Raw genomic sequence first — 24,653 nt, 5'->3', positions numbered from 1 at the left:
TGTGTTTAGATATTGACTGTGTTCAGTTATCAATACATCGATTCTGTTCAGATATCGATATATCGATTGTGTAAAGGCATCGATATATTGACTGTGTGTTGGTATATCGATATATCGAATTGTGTCAGATGTCGATTTATCGATTTTCCAATCGATTTATCGACCATAGTCTTCGATATATCGATTCAAAATTTCGATATATCGCAAAAAAAATTCGATATATAAAAAAAATGTCTGAGAAAAAATAAAAAAATAAAAAATTATTTCTAGAGTTCGTGATTTTTGGTCTGAGCCCGGACCAGCAGATGTCCTCGCAAAGTTACGCCGCAAGGAGATAACACTTTTCCGAGCAGCCGAATTTCTAAACGTAACCGTCCACACACTAGCAACATATTTATCAACATTACAAGGACCAGACCGCATATCTCTAGCCGGTGAACTGAACGCGAGCGTTCTCGACAGCGTAAACGACACCGACGACATTAACGACGTGATACAAAAGTACAATACGTCGGAAAAAAATTCATCGACACCAGCGTCACCAACTCTACCACCAACAACTTTATCACTTTCATCAAAACGTAGCAGTAGCAGTAGCACCGAATTAGTTAGTAATTTAGTCGACGTTAGTATTAAAGCCAGCGCTGCAGTCTTAGAAAATAATCCTGACATAACTATCGTTAAAACTGAAAATCTACAGCAAATTTCAACATCATCATCATCATCATCACGTAAACGTGATCACAACAAATCATCAACGGCAACAGTCACCGCCATTACACCGACAACAACAAATTCTGATAACAATAACGCGAAATTAATGAGCGGGGGCGGTTGCATCAGCGACTCATCATCATCACATAAATTAAATGATCATCAATTATCATTAAATAATGATCATAAACCCTAACTATTCAGGCCTTATTTAATTATTAATAATAATAATAATAATAATAACAATAATAATAATAATTATGATATCAATCAACAATTAAATATTAATAATAATAATAATGATTATTATTTAAATGACTATTTTAATGATTATGATAACGGTAGATTATATAATAATAATTATAATGGTGGTAATCGTATGCAATTTTATCAACGTAAATTGTCACGTAAATTGGTTCGATTTTTAACGAATAATTTGCGTATGAACTGATAATTGTGTAATTATATATTAATGTATGTAATTTTTTTTTTTTTTTTTTTTAGGTTAAGTTTTTATTTTTTATGTTTTTGTGAGAAAACTTGGGATCGATACAATCGAAATGGGAGAGAAAATAGAGAAATAACAATTTTTTGTTGATATATCGATATATCGAATTTTTAAAGATCGATATTTGGAAAGAGGGATGAAATTTAGAAATAAAGATTTTGGGGTTAATATATCGATATATCGAATTTTTAAAGATCGATATATTGAAATTCGAGAGATCGATGTATTGATTTCGATATTTGAAAAGAGGGATGAAATATAGAAATAAAGATTTTATGGTTAATATATCGATATATCGAAATTTTAAAGATCAATAAATTGAAATTTGAGAGATCGATGTATTTTTTTCGATATTCGGAAAAAAGGATAAAATATAGAAATAAAAATTTTTTGGTTGATATATCGATATATCGAAATTTCAAATATCGATATATTGAAAATCGAGAGGTCGATGTATTGATTTCGGTATTTGAGAAGCAGAGTAAAGAAGAAAAATGACGATTTTTGGTTGATATATCGATATATCGAAATTTCAAATATCGATATATTGAAATTCGAGAGGTCGATGTATTGATTTCGATATTTGAAAAGCGGAGTAAAGTAGAAAAATGACGATTTTTTGGTTGATATTTCGATATATCGAAATTTTAAAGATCGATATATTAAAATTCGACCGGTCGAATTTTTGCATACTTACAAAAACTTAAAAAAATTCCTACTTAATGTTTTCAATCAGTACATCGATTCAGATTGTCCGTGTATCGATATCGAACTTCAATAAATCGATCTATTAATTCGATTCTTGAACATTTTATTTCCTACTATATCATTTATTACTTTTTAAACAAAAACCAAACAATTGAATATAAAAACAATCGATAGACCCAACAATAATCTATAAATCGATCCATTAAAAATTGATGTATCGATAATCAAGGTATCGATAGTTGAGAAATCGATGTATCGAAATTTTTGAAAATCGATCTATCAACAGTTAAAAAATTTATCTATCGATACATCGATAGTCAAAACATCGATATATCGATAATCAAGGTATCGATAGTTGAAAAATCGATGTATCAAAATTGTTTAAAATCGATCGATCAACAGTTGAAAAATTTATACATCGATACATCGATAACCAAAACATCGATATATCGAACATCAATATATCGATAATCAAGGTATCGATAGTTGAGAAATCAATATATCGAAATTGTTTAAAATCGATCAATAAACAATTAAAAAATTTATATTTCGATACATCGATAACTAAAACATCAATAATCGATATATCGACAATCGATGTATCGAAAGTTCAAAAATTCGATTTATCGAAATTAAAAAAATCGATATATCGATACATTAAAATTCGATATTTTTTAAATTTTGTACTTTATAATAAAAAAAAATTTTTTTTTCGTCTTTATATATTTTCATCAATAAAAAAATTCCATTAAATTTTTTTTTTTTTTTTTAATTTTTTATAAAAAAAAATGCATTTATCATAATAGTAATACAGCCATTTCTAATTAAACGATAATAATAAATAAAAATAAAAACACAAAATACAGAATGAAAAAAAAAAAAAAAAAAAAAATTATTTATAATAAAAAACTAAAAATAATGACATTAAAAATAATATATTCTATACAACAATTAAATAATAGTAAATAAATGAATAAATATATAATAATAACAATTAAAATAACGCAGTACATAAACAAAGAAAAAAAAAAACAAAAAATGTATACACTAGAAATATTTTCTGCATGTCTGTATTTTTAGGCATTATTATTATATTATATAAACAATAATCATAAATAAAATAGACTAATAATATTAATATTAATAATAATAATTAATAATTAATAATACTTATAGTAATGAACAATTAAAAAAAAATAAAATAAAATAAAGAACAAGACAAAAAAAAATATAATGAACAATTGAAAAAAAAAAAAAGTAAACAATAGGACAATATATATCTTGTTTTATTTATGCAGTAACAATTGAACAATTATTTTAAAACAAATGGTTATTTATTTAAATTTTAAACAGATGGTTAAATAATTTAATTAATAAAAAAAAGCCTTAAATGACACTTATCTATAACATGAGCAACTAAAATATATCAGTAATTAAAAAATATATATAAATATATATATACTGTATTTATAAAATGTCTGTTCTATTATTTTTCGTGTGATATTTATTTGACTAAAAAAATTCATTGAGAAAACGAGCGCCATTTTCTCCGGAGTCAATTTTCTTTTTGTTAATGAGTATTTTGGGGGTAAGGAAATTTTTTAAAAATAAAATGAGGGTGGGATTGGAAAGGAAATTTTATGCTGGACAAAAAAGGTCCTCAGGAGTTAAGCGATAGGACGAAGGGTTCGAGAGTTAGAGAGCGGGAAAGTTGGGTAGTAAATTGGCTACTGGGAAAATTTTGTGGAGTCAATTTCTTTTTTGTTAATGAGCATTTTGGGGGTAAGAAAATTTTTGAAAAATAAAATGAGGGTGGGGTTGGAAAGGAAATTTTATGCTGGACAAAAAAGGTCCTCAGGAGTTAAGCGATAGGACGGAAGGTTCGGGAGTTAGAGAGCGGGGAAGGTTGGGTAGTAAATTGGCTACTGGGAAAATTTCGTGGAGTCAATTTTTGGAGGAGGGGGGGGGAGAAAATGGCAGCTTGATTTTTTAAAAAATTTTTTTGAAAATATTCAGCACACGGAATATTAAATCCAGTGTAAAAATTTCACGGAGTTAATTAACTCCGTACTGTAAAATTGACTCCGTTTTAAATTTTATTTATACTGAGTTTCTAGTTTTTTAATTATAATTTTTTGAAGTCATAATTTACTCCGGGTGGAATTTTAAATTGACTCCGAATAGAATTAAAATTGACTCCGGTGTTAAATGTAAGAGACCTCCAGTCTCTGATAATATTTTGTGGGAATAAAAAATTGACTCCTGTGTCTGAGTAAAATCCGAGCAAAAAAAGTTATAAAATAATTATTGAGACTGGAGTGGAATTTGACTCCATTTTTAAAAATTAACAGAAATTTAAACCGGAGTTAAAAGTGACTGGACAAAAAACGGAGTTAATTTTTAACTAAAAAAATCTGTATTTTAAAAAAGTCTGAAATTTAAATTTATTTGACTAACTGGAGTTAAAATTTACTCTGACTTTTGAAGTCAGAATTGAAAAGGAGTTAAATTAAATTCCAAAATAGACTCCAGTTATTAAAATATAAATAATTTCAAATCATTGGAATGAAATTTTCATTTAGAAATGGAGTTAAAATTGACTCTGGTCTCGGAGTTAATTTTGAACGCAGTCGGATTTAAAATTCACTCCGCGAATCAAAAATTGACTCCGGAAATTCTGGATAAAAATATTTGGGAAAAAATAATTTTTTTAAAGTATAAAATTAACTCCAGGCCAGAGTAAAAATTGAGCCCAGTCCGGAGTCGAAATTGACTCCAGTCCGGTCTCAAAATTGACTCCACTCTGGACTCAAAATTGATTTCAGTCCGGAGTCGAAATTAAGCCCAGTCCGGGGTCAAAATTGACTTTAGTCCGGAGTCAAAATTGAGCCCAGCTAGGAGTCAAAATTGAGTACAGTTCGGAGGCACAATTGAGCCCAGTCCGGGGTCAAAATTGACACTAGTCCGAACTCAAAATTGAATTCAGTCCGGAGTCAAAATTGACTCTAATCTGGACTCAAAATTGATACCAGTCTGGACTCAAAATTGATTTCAGTCCGGAGTCAAAATTGACTCCAGTCTGGACTCGAAATTGATTTCAGTCTGGACTCAAAATTGAGTACAGTTCGGACTCAAAATTGAGCCCAGTCCGGAGTAAAAATTAACTCCGGATAGAAATCAAAATTAACTCCAAAATTTGTAACTAAAATAATTCCGATAAAAATTGACATCTGTGACCGGAGTAAAATTAATTTTTTTAAAATCGGAGTTAAAATTGACTCCGTACTAAAAATTTTTTTTTAATTGTAAATTAAATTTTTTAAAATCAGAAATAAAATTAATATTAATAATTAATTTTAAATTAGAACAGAGACTGTAAAATAACAATAATTATAACATTTAGTTAGAAAAATTAATTAATTTATTAATTAATTATTAAAAAAAAAAACAAGACGAGAAAAAAATTAAAAATGCAAAATTAAATGAAAAAATTGCAAAAAATTTGAAATTAAAATTAATAAGTAAAAAATATATAAGAAAACAAAAAAAATACACGCAAGAGCGACAAATTATATTTTTTTCTCCTTTTTATATAAAAAAAAAATGAATATAAAATATATATTATATATAAAAATAAATTATAACAGTAATAAAAAAATAATAATTAATTAGTAATTTTAAATTTAAATAATTATTAATGATAATTAATTGTGCGTGAATTATTTTTAATTGTTTGACTTTTTTTTCTCAACGATTCTACTAATTGTTTTCTTTTTTTATTTATTCTGACTGAAATATCAGAGATACGGTAAAAATGTATGAAATCAAATTTATAGGAAATTAAATTCCCTACAAATTTGGTTCTGTTAATTTTTGTCGTAACTCTCATAGTTCCCGCGTAATTTAAATTTAAAAATTAAATAAATTTCAAATAATCATTTTTTGTCATCCAATTCCGGTATCAATTTATAAAAATAAAATTTCCCAGTTAAATATCAAAAATATCGTAAAAATGTACTGAGATAAATTTGTAGAGGATAAAATTTCCCATAAAAAATCTCTCATGACTTTTTCCCGATTCTCAATTCCCAGGTCACAAAATCCATTCAAACATTTCCTGTACGGACGTACGGATTCACTGGATCTCCATAACTCCGCCCCCAGTTATCCGATCATCAAAATTTCTTTTTTCACTTCCAGTTCTCCCCTGCCTCTGTAGCCCGCAAAAATTTCCCTTCAATCTGACCTCAATTTTCCGACTTATCGCCATTTTTAAATCCGTACACTAAAAATTAATTTCCAAAATCCGCGAATTAAATTCACGCACTAATTAATTAAAGTAGTCATTTTTTTTTTAGAAAATTATATATTTAATAATTATAAATTATATCAGCTTTTTTATATAAATAATTTTTTTTAAACTTAATTAATAATTAATTATTAATTATTAATAATTATTATTATTAAAATATAAAAGACATAATTAATAAATAATTTTTATTTCACATATTAATTATAATTAATTTTTGTATATTTATATTTATTAATTAATTAATTAATCAATTCACCAATTGATTAATTAATTAATTAATTTTTCTAGCAAGTAAGCATCACGTCCATTGTAAATATGATGCGTATTCATTTAAAAATAATTTCTTTTTTTTATTAATTATTAATTAATGATTAATCGTTTTAATTAATAAATTAATGGTTAATTAAAATTGACTGGATTATAAGTATTTTTATTTAGATTTTTATTCATTAATTGGAAACATGTATATATATAAATATATAGTCATATATATTTATATATATATATATACATTAATAATAATAATTAATTAATGATTAATGATTAATGATTAACGTGTAATTATTTATAAATAATTATTATATAAAGATTTATTGTGAACAATTTAATATTAAGATTAAAATTATTGATTAATTATTAATGATTAATGGTAATGAATAATTATAATGATAATAATTTACATAAGCGTACATTTGTATTAATTAAAATAAAATAAATTTGAATAAATAAAATTTGACTTCTTTTCATTATATTTCAGGAGGGGGGGGAGTTAAACATATGTTGTGGGGGTGGTTTTGAACGGAAATTTTACGGGCTGCAAGATTGGTAAGAGGGTAAAATTGGCTGGGAGTGATAGGAAAGGAGATAGAGAGAGTTAAAGAAATAATTGGAGTAATGCATCCATGGGAAATTTTTCTAGGTTATGGTTTGTGATTAATGGGCTGTAACTTTTGAACTAAGGGGTTTAGGAAATTTTTATAAGAGAGGAAAATTGTGGGAAATTAAATTTCCTTTCCGATGACCATAAATGATGTATAGTTATTCCAATTTTTATGTGCGATATTCGAATTTTGAAATTGCAATTGTGGACGTGGGAAAATTGTGGATAATTTTTTGGAAAATTGAGATTTTGAGAAAAGTGGGTGGTCAGTAAAAAGGAAATTTTAGGGGCTACAATTTTTCTTCTTTAAAAATTTTCTAAGATCGACAGTTTAGAAGATATTTTTTAAACTCATTTTTTAATTGACTAAGAAAAAATTACAAAATTTTACCTGAAATTTTTTTTTAAATTCAATTTTCCTATTAAAATTTTCTTTCTAATTTTATCAATTTCCACTTTTCCTCATCTCAATTTTATAAATAAATTTTCTCAAATTTCTAATGAAAGAAATAAATTTTTAACTATTGCGGAAAAATTAAAAAATTTTTCCTGACATTTCTTTAAAATGAAATTTCCCAATCGAAATTTTCTCTAATTTTCCTAATTTTTCCTTTCCCCCCATTATCTCAAAAAAGTTTCCATTAAAATTTTTTCAAATTTCAAATAAAAGAAATAAATTTTCTAACTACTGCGGAAAAATTACAAAATTTTTCCTGACGTTTTTTTTTAATTAAATTTTCCAATCTAAATTTTCTCTAATTTTCCTAATTTTTCCTTTCTCCCCATTATCTCAAAAAAGTTTCCATTAAAATTTTTTTGAATTTCAAATAAAAAAATTTATAAATTTTCGCTTTTAATTTTCCTTTTTCCACTTGAATTTTCCATTTTTCATTTGAATTTTCCCTTTATTATTTGAATTTTCCCCTTCCTAATTAAATTTACAAAAAAAAACATTTTTCAATTTTAAAATTCCCGCCAAATATTTGAAATTCTCTACCCCGCGCACTAGCTCCCTCTACTGCGCAGGTTTAAAAAACCGCGCAGTTCCCCTCCTAAATTTTTCCCGCCACATCTGAACCGACAGCCGGCTTCCACTCAACCTCACTCTCAACTCAATCTCAGCCTCAGTTTTCTTTTGTTACCCAGCCTTGAAACATCTCAGCCAAATTTTAATTTCACCAAATAAATAAAATCCTCCATTACAAAAGATAGAAATTAAAACTTCAAATAAAATAAAATAAAATAAAATTGAATTTTTAAAAAATCGTGACAGTGACAAACTAGTAAATTGTGTCGTAAATTATTTCTTTTGTTTTTCAAATTTTATAAATTAAATTTCTAAAATAAAATAACAGCAACAAAATAAAAATGTTGCAAGTACATTTATCACAACAATTACCAATACCGCGAATACAAAACGCACTTTATCCATATAATCCAAGTTTATATGATGAGCTGCTGCGTTTATTTGCTACAAATCCTTCTTTTGAACCGATACGTCAATCATGTAAGTAAATTTATTTTATTATTATTATTATTGATTACAAGTTTGAATTAAAATTCCTAGATAATTAGTCAGGATTAAATTGCTATTGAATTACAAGTCATTGATATTTGATACCAGTCATATATATATATATATATATATATATATATATATATATATAAATATATATGCATTTAATATTTGTAGAGTTAAAAATATTTTAGGTGATGAAATTTGAAAAATTTAAATTTTTGAATCGTGAAAATATTTTTTTTTATGATCCTGAAGTTAGCAGACATTTAAAAATTTTTGAATTTTGGTATTTCAACAAATCAATTGCAAAAAAAAAAAATAAAAATATGCACATGTAGAAAATTTTAAAAACTACAGGTGAAATTTTTTCAAATATTTTTTTTCTTCTGGTTTATCGTGTAAAAAAAAATCAAAAAATTATTAGACGTCTGCTAACTTCAGTATCATTTTTTTTTTGACTTCTGAATTTTTTTGGTAAAATTCTAGAATATTAAGAAAAAAAATTATGTAATAATGGACATCTAGATAGTTTATATTTGTCATATTATTTATGAAATTGTATATAAAAATTCTTGATTATGAAATTAGAAGACAATTAAAAATTTTCGGATTTTATTTTCTAGTTTAATTTAAAAAAAAAAAAAAAACTAAAAAAATGCACATGGAGGAAATGAAAAAAACTACAGGTGCAATTTTTTCAAATTTTTTTTTAAATAAAATTTATGGTTTTTAAAAAAAAACAAAAATTATTCGACGTCGGCTAACTTCTGTATCATTAAAATTCTTCTGTTTCTAGAAAGTTTTTGAAAAAAAAATTCTAGAAAGTTTGAAATAAAAAATTAATTATATTATGGACTTCTGGATACTTTGTAATTGATGATTGATAAAATTTACAAAAAAAATTCATACACTTCTAGAAAGTTATGAAAAAAAAATTCTAGTTTTGGGAAAAAAATTTCTAGAATGTTTGAAATAAAATATTAAATTACATTAGGAACTTCTAGATACTATGATTGATAATTGATAAAATTCGAAGAAAAATTTACACACTTCTAGAAAGTTTTGAAAAAATTTTCTAGAATATTTGAAATAAAAACTTAAATTATATTATGAACTTCTAGATACTTTATAATTAATGATCGATAAAATTGAAATTAAAATTCATACACTTCTAGAAAGTTTTGGGAAAAAATTTCTAGAATGTTCGAAATAAAAATTCAAATTACATTATGGACTTCTAGATACTTAATAATTGATGGTTGATAAAATTAAAAAAAAAATTCATATATTTCTAGAAAGTTTTGAAAAAAAAAATTCTAGAAAGTGAAATATTAAAGTAAATGATTACAAACTTCTAGATACTTAATCTTTTTTTTACAGTTCAAATTTAAACTAAAATTCATTAACTTCTAGAAAATTTACCTTCAAAAAAATCTAGAATGTTTAAAAAAAAATAATTTATTATAATTGTAAACTTCTAGATAAATTTTAATGTTTTCTGTGAACATTCAATTAAAAAAATATAAACTTTTAGAAAGTTTATAAAACAAAATTCTAGAATTTTCTAGGAGAAAATTAATTGTAGACTTCTAGATATTTTTTAAAATTTGTATAAAATTTAAAAAATATTTATAAACTTTTAGAAAATTTATTTTTTCAAAATTCTAGTCAAAAGAAATTATACTCCATCATTAAGCTCTAGATAATTTATCTTTTTTTTACAATTACCATTAAAAATAATGTCCACTTCTAGAAAATTATTAAACCTTCTAGACAATTCAAAGTTACAGAACATAAACTTATAATTCTAGATTTTCTATAACTTTTAGTTATTTAATTCTAGACTTGAGTTTTATATTTTTTCTTTACTTAAAATTTTCCATAACACCAGATAAATCCATTCTAGAATCTCATAGAATTCTCCCCCCTCCCCCTTCTCACTGCAAAAAAAAATTTTTTCTCTGATCATTTGCGTCATTCATTAAATTTCCAATTTAATAATCACAGATTTTATTTTATTAAACTTTAATCGTTTTTAAAAATTGAAATTCAAAAAAAAAAAATGTACATGTAGAAAATGAAAAAAACTATAATTGCATTTTTCAAAAATATTTTTTTTTTTAAATAATTCATCGTATTTTAAAAACCTAAAGTTTTTGATGACAGTAAAGTGTCAAGTTTGCAGACATTTGAAATTTAAATAAATAAATAATAAAAAAAAAAATTTCCAAAAAAATGCACATGTAGAAAATTTAATAAACTATACGTGCAATTTTTCAAAAATTTTTTTTTTGTTAAAAAAATCAAAATATTGTTAAATGTCCACTAACTTTATTGTCATGTTTTTGACGTCTGCTAAATTTAGTATCAATAAAAAAAAACGTCGCAATTTTTTTAAATATCTACATATTTATTAAAAAAAAAATGAACATTTTTTTTTTATTTTTGAATAAAATTTTGAGTCTACCAAAAATTTTTTACATGCAAATATCAAGATCCTGCAGTTAGCAGACAAAAAAAAAATTTTTGGATTTTCTTTCAACAGTAAAAAAAAAAAAAAAAAAAAAACTAAAAAAATGCACATGTAGAAAATTAAAAAAACTATAGGTGCAATTTTTTTAAATATTTTTTTTTTATAATTTATCGTTTTAAAAAGAACTCAAAAGTTATTAGTCGGTTAATTTCAGTATCATCCAAATATTTATTTAATTTAATAAAAATAAATTTATTATAGCAGTAAAATTAAAACCACAGTACAATCTTGGCCTTGTATAGAACCATAAAATGTAACAAGAGACAAATTGTTGTGTCAATAAACCAACAACTAAACAGAACAACCGTAACATAAAAATTTTTTTTAATAATTCACAGACAAAAGAGACTGTTTACACTCTTACGTCTCTCCATATGTCTATATCTATATATATATATATGTATACGTATACAAACAAATACGAATATGAGACTAATCCTGTGTTAAATTTTAGGTTGATTTTTTTCTCTGCATACTTAAAATAATAATAATAAAGTAGTAAATAACCCTAAGGAATTGAGTAGAGAAATTTCTTAAACTTTTATGTATTTTTGTATTTATATTTTTTTTTTTTTTTTTTTTTTGTATGATTTCTTTTCTAAGAAACTTTGTTTTAGTTTATATACATATATATCTAGTATACATATATATAAAATATGTCTTATTTTTTTTCTTGGAATAAAATTTTTCGGTGACGATCAAAGAATGACAGATTTTAAAATAAATATAAATATTTTAATTCCATCTAATTATTATTACACTTAATATTAATAATAATAATAATAATGATGAGTGTGAATAATACTGACATTTGGGAATGTTTTGAATTTTTGAATAAATAAATAAAATGTTGAAAGATTTTTTTTTAAACAATTTCATTTTAAAAAAAGAAAAAAAAAAATGCTTAAGTGTGAATGTAACAGGCATCAGAAAAATTTAAAATTATAAATAAATAAAGTAAATAATTTAAAAAATAACATTTATAAAAAATGCACTCATTAATTTCAAAATTTTTTTAATGCGCATTTTTTAAATATTTTATTTTATTAATTATTTAGTCGGTTTATTAATAATTTTAAATTTGTCTGATGGCTGCTACGTTCACACTCATAGTAAATAAAGTAAATAATTGAAAAAAAAAATTTTTAAATATTTTATTCTATTAATTATTTAGTCGGTTTATTAATAATTTTAAATTTGTCTGATGTCTGCTACATTCACACTCATAAAAATGCACATGTATGAAATTTAAAAAACTACAAGTGCAATTTTTTAAAATAATTTGTTTTTTATAATTTATCATTTTTATAAAAATCAAAAATTATCAGACGTCGGCTAACCTCAGTATCATAAATTAACTGACGTTTAATAATTTTGGATTTTTATAAAAATGATAAATTTAAAAAAAAAAATATTTAAAAAAATTGCACTTGTAGGAAATTAAAGAAACTACAAGTGCAATTTTTTTGAATATTTTTTTTTTTATAATTTATCGTTTTAAAAAAAATCTAAAAATTATTATAGGTCGGGTAACTTCAGTATCATAAATTAACTGACGTCTAATAATTTTGGATTTTTGAAAATGATAAATTATAAAAAAAAAAATACTAAAAAAAATTGCACTTGTAGTTTTTTTAATTTCCTACATGTGCATTTTTTTAGTTTAATTTTTTTAAAAAAAAAAATAAACTAAAAAAATGCACATGTAGGAAATTAAAAAAACTACAAGTGCAATTTTTTTGAATATTATTCTTTTTTTTAAATTTATCGTTTAAAAAGAAATCTAAAAATTATTAGACGTCAGCTAACTTCAGTATCATAATTAACAGACCATTAAAAATATTCGGATTTTTTTTTAAACAGATAAATTACAAAAAAAAAATTAAACTAAAAAAATGCACATGTAGAAAATTAAAAAAACTACAAGTGAAATTTTTTTAAATATTTTTTTTTTTTTATAATTTATGTAAAAAAAAAAAAATCCAAAAATTATTAGACGGCTAAATTATGAGTGCGAATGTGGCAGACATACAAATTTAAAATTATTAATAAATGGAGTAAATAATAAATAAAATTAAATTTAAAAAAAATACGCACTTGAAAAATTTCAAAATTAACAAGTGGATTTTTTTTAAATTTTATTTTTTAATTATTTCCTCTATTTGTTTATAATTTTTAATTTTTCTGTCTGCTACATTTACACTCGTGGCTAAATTCAGTATCACGTAGAAAAAAAAAAAAAAAAAAAAAAAATGCGTATTTCGATAATCGAAAGATCAGCGCGCGCATTTTTTTAAATTTCATTATTTATTTATTTAAAATTTATAAACTATCTGACGCCTGTTACATTCACTCTCATTCAGGGAAAGAGGGGGTGTCGTTTACTGCGGCAGGGGGGGGGGGGGGGGGTCTGCGTTGAAAATTGATAATTTTCTGATTTTTTAAAAAAAAATTTCGTTAAAAAAAAATGCACATGTAGAAAATTTTAAAAACTACAGGCGCAATTTTTTAAAATATTTTTTATTTTATTTTAAAGCTGAAGATGTTATGGCAGACTTCAGATCAAATGGCAGAGACTTTGAATACTGTCCGGAATTAGAAAATGGGGAATTGCCGCCAGTTTTGAACCGGCGTAAAAAAAACCGCAAGCCCTTGCCGACTGAATGCGCATTTTGTAAAAACAATGGGGAAGAAATTCAATTTTACAAGCAGCATATATTGAAAGACTTGAATGGTCGAACTGTCTGTCCAATACTGAGGTAATTAATTATTAATTACATCAATTAATTCATTAATTTATCATATTTTTTATTCAATATTACGATCATTTTATTTTTATATTTAAATATCTCATTAAATATTCATCGTAAGTAAAAAGTCACCTGATACTTTTTTGTAGATAATTTAATTCTCTACAAAAAAGGTCTCAGTGATTATTTCTGTAAATTTGAAATTTCCAGCTCTAATAGTAAAATTACAATTTTTAAATTAAAAAAAAAAAATTATCTTCACTTTTTATTCAAAATTCGAATAAAATTTTTTTTCGTAAAAACGATCATCATCCCCGAGTTCTCGGTCAAATTTCCTTTCAAACGAGTACCCACAAGCCCTAGTTCCAATTTTGATTTTTTAAACTTCCTCTACCCGGGCCACCTTGCCTCGGATTTTTTACCATCCGAAATATATCGATGTGGGTACTCAAACTTCAGGAAATTTGCTCTCGAACTCAACTGCACTCATTACTAAGCTCTCAGTTTGAAAAAAAAAATTCAAGACTCGAATTTCACGAGAGATTATAAAATTAACTTCAATTACAGTAGATTAATTTTACAGAGAGCTTAGTAATGGGTGGAGTTGAATTCCAGAGCAAATTTCCTGAAGTTTGAGTACCCACATCGATATATTTCGGATGGTAAAAAATCCGAGGCAAGATGGCCCGGATAGAGGAAGTATAAAAAATCAAAATTAGAACTAGGGCTTGTGGGTACTCGTTTGAAAGGAAATTTGATCGAGAACTCAGATATGATAATTATCTCCACATGAAAATAATTTTCATATGAAAAATCTCTACATTTTTTTATACTGAATTTGTGGCTTTCATGGTCCAAACTCTTTTTTATTGCCAAGCGACCAGATAAATAAAATTATCGATATCATTCGAAATAAATTAAAAATTACAGACGTTACACATGTCCAATCTGTGGTGCAAATGGCGACGCTGCCCATACAATAAAATACTGCCCAGCAAATAAAAGCCCGGAGCCAATTCCGCTGTCCAATGCAATGAAACGTCAGGTCAGAAATTCTGCCGGCAAAACTCGATCTAAGTAATCGTACACTCGAAATTTTTTTATATATATATATACACCTATATATGTACACACATATTTGTATATATATATTTACTCATATATATATATATATTTTTTACATCATGTTTCCAAAAATTTAAATTTGTATCTTAAAACGCTTATAACTTTTTTTCTAATCAAAATAAGAAAATTAACAATAGATAAAAAATTGTAGATAATTTAATTATCTACAAAAAAGTACTGATTGTTAATTAGCGTAGCTTGAGTCGTTTAGAAGTTATAGTCTATTTAAAAGTTTAAATCATTTTTTTTACGTACTGAGTGTGATGCCGTTTGTTTAAATCGATTGTAACTTTTGAATAATCGATTTTACGATAATTTTTAATGAATACTTTTTTGTAGATAATTTAATTATCTACAAATTTTTATTCATTACTTTTTTTCGTAGGATCGATTGTTTAAAAGATATCGGGGTTTAAAAAGTTTATAATCGTTGATTTGAGAAATTTTTTTATTTTATTATTTAATTATTTAAATTGATAATTAGAATTAATTATTAATTATAATTAATATTAATTGTTAATTATAATTAATGTTTTTTTTTATATTTTTATATAAAAAAAAAATTATTGAGACAAAGAATTATGTGCCAAAATTAATTAATAGATTAATTAATCAATTGATTAATTGATTAATTAATTGACTGATTAATTAAGAGTTAATTAATAATTAATAGAGACTTAAGTCCAAGTAATTATAATTTTAATTATGAGATTCAAAGAAAAAAAATTTAATTATTTAAAATTATAAGAATAGAAAATGATAAATATGAGGATAAATATCAAAGATATGAAGAAATTGATAAGGAGCTTTTTTGTTGCTGATTAAATTCTGAATAAAAAAGCTCTGATGTGTTTTTTTATTAGAGTTGATATTTTAGGAAAAAAAGCTCGCAAAGAAGAAAACTTAAAAATTTCGAGTGATGGGTAATTGGAGTTTTTATTTTTTATTTTGAAATTCAAATTGTGGCCTTGGGAGTGGGAATTTTGAAAAAGTGTAGGAGAGCTTTTTTGTAGCTGATCAAATTCTGAGTAAAAAAGTCTCAAGTCATTTTTTTGTAAAATGAAAATTGGAGGCTCTAATTAATTTTAAAGATGACAACTTTTTTTTGTTGGAATTTTGATCAGAAAAATTTGAATTTAAATTTAAAAATTGAAATTTCAGCTCAAATATTAAAAATTTTGAAAAATTCAAAGAGAGCATTTTTGTAGCTGAGTAAATTCTCTACAAAAAAGTCTCATGTCATTTTTTTGTAAAATGAAAATTGGAGGCTCTAATTAATTTTAAAGATGACAACTTTTTTTTGTTGGAGTTTTGATCAGAAAAATTTGAATTTGAATTTAAAAATTAAAATTTCAGCTCAAATATTAAAAATTTTGAAAAATTCAAAGAGAGCATTTTTGTAGCTGAGTAAATTCTCTACAAAAAAGTCTCATGTCATTTTTTTGTAAAATGAAAATTGGAGGCTCTAATTAATTTTAAAGCTGACAACTTTTTTTTGTTGGAATTTTGATCAGAAAAATTTTAATTTAAATTTAAAAATTGAAATTTCAGCTCGAATATTAAAAATTTTGAAAAATTCAAAGAGAACATTTTTGTAGCTGAGTAAATTCTCTACAAAAATGTCCTCAGTCATTTTTTTGTAAAATTAAAATTTGAAACTCTAGACGAGAAAAAAAACCTGATAATTTGAATTTAAAAAAAAAAAAAGACAATTAATGATAATTAATATTTATAATTAGATTAATAATTACTACGATCTCAATTAACAAAATAATTTTTTTTTGCAAGAAAAAAAATTACAAAAAAAAAAACAATTATGATTTTGATTTAAAAAAAAAAAAAAAAAAAATGGAGACGATAATTGTGTGCCAAATTTACGAGTAATTATGTACTTAATAATTAGTATTTAATTAATTAATTAAGAAAAAATAAAAAAAAAAAGAATTAAAATTAAGAAAATTTAAAAATTTGAATGAAAAAAAAAATATTTTTGAATACTTATTTTTACAAATGAATGATATTAATTATTTGCGTAATTAGTAATTAAGCGAATGAAGAAATAATGAAGGTATTAATTAATACTCAGTAGTTAATAATAATTAGTTAATTAATAATCGAAATAATTGAAATTATTTTGGAATTTTTATTATTGTGGGTTAAATATTAGAGATAAAGGGAAAGTGATAAGAAGCTTTTTTGTAGGAAATTTTGTGAGCTACAAAAAAGGTTTGATTGACTTTTTTGATAGGAGGGAAATTTAAAGCTCTGGAAGCATTTGAATGTGAGAAAATGAAATGCGTTTCATTTTTTCGCGAGATGAGAATTTGAAATTGGAAATATCGCGATAAATATCAGAGATAAGAACAAAACGATATAGACTTTTTTGTAGAGGATTTTATTCTCTATAAAAAAGGTCTCAATGATTTTTTTTGGAAAATCAAAATTTGAAGCTCTGGAAGCTTTTAAAGAAAAAAAATTTCTGGTTTAAAAATTCGTGTCATTTTTCCGCGATATCGGAATTCGGAAATTGAAATTTCTCGATAAATATCAGAGATAAGAAAAAAAAGATAAGGACTTTTTTGTAGAGGATTTAATTCTCTGCAAAAAAGGTCTCTATGTATTTTTTTGTAAAATCAAAATTTAAAGCTCTGGGAGCTTTTATTTGAAATTTTTAAGCTCAAAAATTTACAGTACTGAGAAATTTTGAATTTAAAATAAAAATAAATTTTTACAGACGAGTAGACTTGCTCTGGGGAATTTTTTGACGATTTGAATTTTCAGTTAAAAAATAATCAATTGAAAATTTCGTTGAATTTCTTTTAAAAAAAATTTCAAAATTTTTAAATTTAAAATAACCGGTCAAATATCAAAAATTTCAAAATTTCATAAAAGATATTTTTGTTCCATTTTTAAATTTTCTAAAAAAAAGTTCTCATGAACTTTTTTCTAAAATCAATATTTTAAGCTCCAGCTTAAAAATAAGTCATCAGATTACTCAGCTTAAAATCGCAAAATGTCATCGCACTTTTAAACTCAAAATATCTCGTAAAATATCAAGAATTTGAAAAAAGTCAATCAGACCTTTTTTGTAGCTTGCTAAATTTCCTACAAAAAAGCTCTTGTGAACTTTTTTCTAAAATCAATATTTAAAGCTCCAGCTTAAAAATAAGTCACTAAATTCCTCAGCTTAAAATCGCAAAATGTCATCGCACTTTTAAACTCAAAATATCTCGTAAAATATCAAGAATTTGGAAAAAGTCAATCAGACCTTTTTTGTAGCTCACAAAATTTCCTAAAAAAAAGCTTCAGTGAACTTTTTTCCCATATCAATATTTAACCAATAATTAACAATTAATCATATTTACATACAAAAAACTCGATACTAATTAATCAATTAATAATTTAACTAATTAATTTATCGATAATTTGAAAATTTGCAATAATGGGCGTAGTCAAAAATAAATATGCCGTTTGACAAATAATTAATTAATTTAAAAAAAAATGAAATGAATTAAATTAATTTGTAAATTAATTAAAATTTTTAAAATTCATTTTTTTTTTTGCTACTGACAGCTAAATTTAATTGTATAAATAAAATTTTAAAATTTAAACCGTTGATTGAATTCGAAAAAAAAAATAATTGGTGATGTCACATAATTTTTAAACATTTTTTTAAACAATTGATTACACAGAAAAATAATTATTGTAATTGCAAATATATATATTTTTATATATATATATATTAATTGTCCATATTTTTGATAATTTGAATAGCTGTCAATTTTGTACTTTTTTTTACACGCGATATTTTATTTAAAAAAAAAATTTTGAATATTTATTTTTACTTCTGTTTACTGCGCCCATTTAATTATTTATGTTTATTAACGAAGTTTAAACGTTAGTATTATTAATAATAATTATAATTAATAGTTTTTGTAATTTTTATATTTGTATGAGAAAATTTTGTAATAAAAAATGTTAACAAATTATTGTTTTTTTTATTTAACTACCCCGTTTCCGTTAGTTTAAGTACCCACATGCTATACTTTTGATTTAAATTAAAAAATTTTGAGTTTTGGAAATTTTGGAAAATAATTAAATTTTTTTTTTGTCTTGATTTTAATTCTTTATTGTTAACTAGCTCATTTCCGTTAGTTTGAGTACCCACATGCTATACTTTTAAATAAAACTAAAAAATTTTTAATTTTTGACAAGTGTGACTTTTCAAATTTTTTTTTATTGTCTCGAAATGCATTTATTATTGTTAATTAACTCATTTCCGTTAGTTTAAGTACCCACATGCTATACTTTAGAGCAAAACAAAAAAATTTTGAACTTTTGATAAATGAAAGATTGGTCAAATTTTTTTTTTTTTGTCTCATATTAATTTTCAATTGTTAATTAACTCATTTCCGTTAGTTTGAGTACCCACATGCAATACTTCTGATTCAAATTCAAAAATTTTGAATTGTGGAAATTTTGAAAATTAATTAAATTTTTTTTTGTCTTGATTTTAATTTTCTATTGTTAACTAACGAATTTCAGTTAGTTTGAGTACCCACATGCTATACTTTTGAATAAAACTCAGAAATTTTGAACTTTTGATAAAAGCAAGATTTGTCAAATTTTTTCTTTTTGTCTTAATATTCATTTTTTATTGTTGACTAACTTATTTCCGTTGGTTTGAGTACCCACATGCTATACTTTAGAGTAAAACAAAAAAATTTTGAATTTTTAATAAATGAAAGATTAGTCAAATTTTTTTTTTTGTCTCATATTAATTTTCAATTGTTAATTAACTCATTTCCGTTAGTTTGAGTACCCACATGCAATACTTCTGATTCAAATTCAAAAATTTTGAATTATGGAAATTTTGAAAATTGATTGAATTTTTTTTTTTGTCTTAATATTCATTTATTATCGTTAATTAACTCATTTCCGTTAGTTTAAGTACCCACATGCTATACTTTTGAGTAAAACTCAAAAATCTTGAATTTTTAATAAATGAGACTTTTCAAATTTTTTTCTTTTGTCTCGATATTCATTCCTTACTATCAACTAACTTATTTCCGTTCCAATGAGTACCCACATGCGATATATATACATACATTCATACATATGTGTATATATATGTATATATACAAAAAAAAATATGTGACATCAATGTTATTAATGTGTTATTTATTTAGCATTTTACCTTGGAATGTTTATGAGTTTTGTCACTGCGTCATCACGTCAGTAGGTCTATAAAATTAGTCATATATTATATATATATATTTATAATTAATAGGCTATCAAATTATTAACAGATTGTACAAATATTACATGCGTATTAAATTGTCTTTATCTCTATACTAATAACTATTATTATTTTTATTAATACGTGTCATTTTACGCGGGTATAAAAACTTGAAATTTAATTTCCGAGTTCAGTTTAAAATTTTTCTTGATCCAAATCAGTCGAAAAAAAAAAAAAATGAAATTATTTATAATTATTTGTGTCATTGGTATTGCGATTGGGTTTCCGGCAATGGAGGATACTAATCAAAACTGGGGCTTTGTTATTAAAGAGTAATTATTTTAATTAATCAATTAATTAATTAATTGAATTTTTTAATTCATTTTTATTGAATTTTAATTCTTTGAAGTAAAATATCTGAGTAAATATTGATTTTACAGTAAAATTGAATGAGACCTTTTTTATAGAGAATTAAATTTTCTATAAAAAAATTCAGAGACATTTTTTTGTAAAATTGAAATTTTAGACGTGAGAATTTTTTTAAACTTTTAAAATTTTTGTGGGAATTTTGAATTTCGTTAGTCGTGAGTTTATAAGAGGAATTCTGGGCCGGGAATTGAAAATATGAAAAATTTGAATGAGAGCATTTTTGTAGAGAATTTAATTCTCTATAAAAAAGTTTCGAGACATTTTTTTGTAAAATTGATATTTGAGACACTAGAAGCAAAATTAGAAAAAAAATTTTTTTTTTCATTTTAATAAAAAATATGAATGAGAGCTTTTTTGTAGAAAATTAAATTTTCTACAAAAAAGTCCCGAAGCATTTTTTTATAAAATTGAAATTTTAGACGTGAGAATTTTTTTAAACTCTCAAAAATTTTGTGAGAATTTTGAATTTCGTAAGTCGTAAGTTTGTAATAGAAATTCTGGGCCGGGAATTGAAAATATGAAAAATATGAATGAGAGCTTTTTTGTAGAAAATTAAATTTTCTATAAAAAAGTCCCGAAGCATTTTTTTATAAAATTGAAATTTTAGACGTGAGAATTTTTTTAAACTTTTAAAATTTTTGTGGGAATTTTGAATTTCGTTGCTCGTGAGATTGTAATAGAAATTCTGGGCCGGAAATTGAAAATATGAAAAATTTGAATGAGAGCATTTTTGTAGAGAATTTAATTCTCTATAAAAAAGTTTCGAGACATTTTTTTGTAAAATTGATATTTGAGACACTAGAAGCAAAATTAGAAAAAAAATTTTTTTTTTCATTTTAATAAAAAAATTAATATTTTTTTTTCTTTCAAAAATATTTTAGTGATATTCCCGAGGACGATGAAGCCTATGGAAGGTAATTATCCATTTATTATTAAATGTTTATAAATAAAAGTAATTGAAATAAAAATATTTGGAAATTTAAAACTGAAAAAAAAAGAAATTTTAAAATTACATTTTTATTTTTTTTAGCCGGCCACTAAGTTTTGACCCAATTCCACCCAGACCTCGTCGCTTGAATAAGCCAGTGATGACATCACCACCGAGTCATGTTGATCCGAGGTAAATAAATAATAAATTTAAATTATCTATTTATACAAAAATATAAAATGTTGATTTATTTCCTGCTATTAATTTTTTTTTTTGCAAACTGATTCTTTTTTATTACAAACTAACTCATTTCCGTTAGTTTGAGTACCCACATGCTATACTTAAAATTTTGAAAAAAACTTAAAAATATTTGTATCAAATTTTTGTTTTTGTTAATTTTTACATTTCTTTTAAAATCATTACCCGCCTGCGCGATATCAAAGTAAGAATAAAATTTTGGACTGACTGATAAAAAAGTTTATCTTTATTTTTCAAAAATTTTTTTTTTCAAAAACTGATTTTATTTTCTTGAAAACTAACTCATTTCCGTTAGTTTGAGTACCCACATGCTATATTTTAAATTTAGATAATTTTCAGAAATTTTTTTAAAAATACTTTTTTTTTTTACAGACCATCAGTACCATTGGACATGAGTCTTCACCCAGCTGTATGGAATGAAATGAACAAAGATGCAATTTATTTTAGAGACTCTGATTATTAAGGATATTAAAATCATTAATAAAAGTAATTACTAATTTTTAAAAAATAATAAAAAATTGTAATAAAATAAATAAACTTGACGGTAGAAATAATTAATTAATAATTTTTTTTAAGAATTACTGATAATTCGTGCAAACCAACTCATTTCCTTTAAAACGAATACCAACAGCCTCTCCTTTGGATTTCAAAATAAAAATTCAAATTTGAAAATTTTCAAAATTCATAAGATTTTAAAAAATAATATTCGTTCTACATCGATTTTCCTCTTGAATGAGTACCCACAAGCCATACTTTGAATTCCAAACAAAAATTCAAATTTGAAAATTTTCAAAATTTATAAGATTTTTAAAAATAATATTCGTCTGTACTCTACACCGAATTTTCTCTTGAATGAGTACCCACAAGCCATACTTAGAATTCCAAAATAGAAATTCACATTCGAAAAATTTCAAATTTCTCAAAATCGTTAAAAATAATATTCAACTTTATTCTGCACCGAATTTCTGTTTGAATGAGTACCCACAAGCCATACTTTGAATTCCAAAACAGAAATTCAAATTTAAAAAATTTCAAATTTCACAAAATTTTAAAAAATAATATTTATCTTTAATCTGCACAAAATTTCCTCTTGAATGAGTACCCACAAGCCATACCTTGAATTCCAAAACAGAAATTCAAATTTAAAAAATTTCAAAATTTCCAAAATCTTGAAAAATAATATTCTTCTTTGTTCTACATCGAATTTCCTTTTGAACGAGTACCCACAAGCCATACTTAGAATTTCAGAAAAAAATTCAAATTTGAGAAATTTCAAATTTTACAAAATGTTAAAAAAATTAATAGTTTTTGTTTTACACAAAATTTCCGGTGGAACGAGTACCCACAAGCCATACCTTGAATTCCAGGATAAAATTCAAATTTGAAAAAAAATTTTTTTTGGACTCACCTTAACAAATCTACAATAAAATCAATGACGTCAATCTTAATTACAGCATTACGTTGGAATGTTAATGAGTTTTCTTACTACGTCAGTATGCCAATACGTCTTAATCACATTATATATAGTGTATATATATGTATGTATATATATATATATATATATATATATATATATATATATATTTAATGGGCTTTCAAAATATTCACAAATTCTACAAATACTACGTAGGGATTAAATTTTCTTTATCTATAATAATAATTATTTTTGTAATTAGTGCGCGTCATATTAAGTATGAATACTTGATATTTTACTTTTACATTCAGTACAAAATTTTTCTTAGTCGAAGTCAGTCGTAATATTTTTTTGTACTTAGAAGAGAAGAAAGAAAAATGAAATTATTTATAATTATTTGTTTAATTGGTGTTGCAATTGGGTGGCCGATCATGGAGGATACTAATCAAAATTGGGGATTTGTTATTAACGAGTAAGTATTTTAATTAACCAATTAATTAATTAATTAATTAATTAATTAATTAAATTTTTTTATTCATTTTTCTTGGATTTAAATTCTTTGAAGTAAAATATCTGAGTAAATATTCATTTTACAGTAAAATTAAATGAGACCTTTTTTATAGAGAATTAAATTTTCTATAAAAAAGTTTTGAGACATTTTTTTGTAAAATTGAAATTTTAGACGTGAGAATTTTTTTAAACTTTTAAAATTTTTGTGGGAATTTTGAATTTCGTTGCTCGTGAGATTGTAATAGAAATTCTGGGCCGGGAATTGAAAATATGAAAAATATGAATGAGAGCTTTTTTGTAGAAAATTAAATTTTCTACAAAAAAGTCCCGAAGCATTTTTTTGTAAAATTGAAATTTTAGACGTGAGAATTTTTTTATACTTTTAAAATTTTTGAGGGAATTTTGAATTTCGTTGCTCGTGAGATTGTAATAGAAATTCTGGGCCGGAAATTGAAAATATGAAAAATATGAATGAGAGCTTTTTTGTAGAAAATTAAATTTTCTACAAAAAAGTCCCGAAGCATTTTTTTATAAAATTGAAATTTTAGACGTGAGAATTTTTTTAAACTTTTAAAATTTTTGTGGGAATTTTGAATTTCGTAAGTCGTAAGTTTGTAATAGAAATTCTGGGCCGGGAATTGAAAATATGAAAAATATGAATGAGAGCTTTTTTGTAGAAAATTAAATTTTCTACAAAAAAGTCTCGAAGCATTTTTTTATAAAATTGAAATTTTAGACGTGAGAATTTTTTTAAACTTTTAAAATTTTTGTGGGAATTTTGAATTTCGTTGGTCGTGAGTTTGTAATAGAAATTCTGGGCCGGGAA

General features: G+C 23.9%; 3 protein-coding genes across 4 annotated transcripts in view; all 3 read left to right on the top strand.

Annotated features, from left to right (window-relative positions):
• LOC130674434 (uncharacterized) overlaps positions 1-2,764 on the top strand; it is a 47,021-nt gene extending 44,257 nt beyond the window's left edge. The window contains exon 8 of one of the 2 annotated variants that reach the window (XM_057479759.1): positions 271-2,764. In XM_057479759.1, the coding sequence (XP_057335742.1) occupies positions 271-910 (640 nt within the window). In that variant the 3' untranslated portion in view covers positions 911-2,764. The remainder of the gene's footprint in view (positions 1-270) is intronic. The other variant, XM_057479760.1, reaches the window with a different exon arrangement.
• Positions 2,765-8,237: 5,473 nt separating this feature from the next.
• LOC130674878 (nanos homolog 2) lies at positions 8,238-15,101 on the top strand. The gene is made up of 3 exons (XM_057480317.1): positions 8,238-8,629; positions 13,711-13,933; positions 14,855-15,101. The coding sequence occupies exons 1-3, from the start codon at positions 8,491-8,493 to the stop codon at positions 15,003-15,005; spliced, it is 513 nt and encodes a 170-aa protein (XP_057336300.1). The 5' UTR covers positions 8,238-8,490; the 3' UTR covers positions 15,006-15,101.
• Positions 15,102-20,390: 5,289 nt separating this feature from the next.
• LOC130674680 (uncharacterized) lies at positions 20,391-22,451 on the top strand. The gene is made up of 4 exons (XM_057480083.1): positions 20,391-20,620; positions 21,599-21,631; positions 21,748-21,837; positions 22,276-22,451. The coding sequence occupies exons 1-4, from the start codon at positions 20,526-20,528 to the stop codon at positions 22,364-22,366; spliced, it is 309 nt and encodes a 102-aa protein (XP_057336066.1). The 5' UTR covers positions 20,391-20,525; the 3' UTR covers positions 22,367-22,451.
• The last annotated feature ends 2,202 nt before the right edge of the window (positions 22,452-24,653 follow it).

Source organism: Microplitis mediator, chromosome 9, assembly GCF_029852145.1.
Source record: "Microplitis mediator isolate UGA2020A chromosome 9, iyMicMedi2.1, whole genome shotgun sequence".
Classification (NCBI taxonomy): domain Eukaryota; kingdom Metazoa; phylum Arthropoda; class Insecta; order Hymenoptera; family Braconidae; genus Microplitis; species Microplitis mediator.
The sequence above is the reverse complement of the archived record's forward strand: the minus strand, read 5'-3'. Positions and strand labels throughout refer to the sequence as shown.

Coding starts and splice junctions, on each gene's coding strand:
- LOC130674878 (XM_057480317.1), top strand. CDS start 8,491: ATGTTGCAAGTACATTTATCACAACAATTACCAATACCGCGAATACAA. Junction 8,630..13,710: donor TGAACCGATACGTCAATCAT/GTAAGTAAATTT, acceptor TTTATTTTAAAG/CTGAAGATGTTATGGCAGAC. Junction 13,934..14,854: donor ACTGTCTGTCCAATACTGAG/GTAATTAATTAT, acceptor TAAAAATTACAG/ACGTTACACATGTCCAATCT.
- LOC130674680 (XM_057480083.1), top strand. CDS start 20,526: ATGAAATTATTTATAATTATTTGTGTCATTGGTATTGCGATTGGGTTT. Junction 21,632..21,747: donor GACGATGAAGCCTATGGAAG/GTAATTATCCAT, acceptor TATTTTTTTTAG/CCGGCCACTAAGTTTTGACC. Junction 21,838..22,275: donor CCGAGTCATGTTGATCCGAG/GTAAATAAATAA, acceptor TTTTTTTTACAG/ACCATCAGTACCATTGGACA.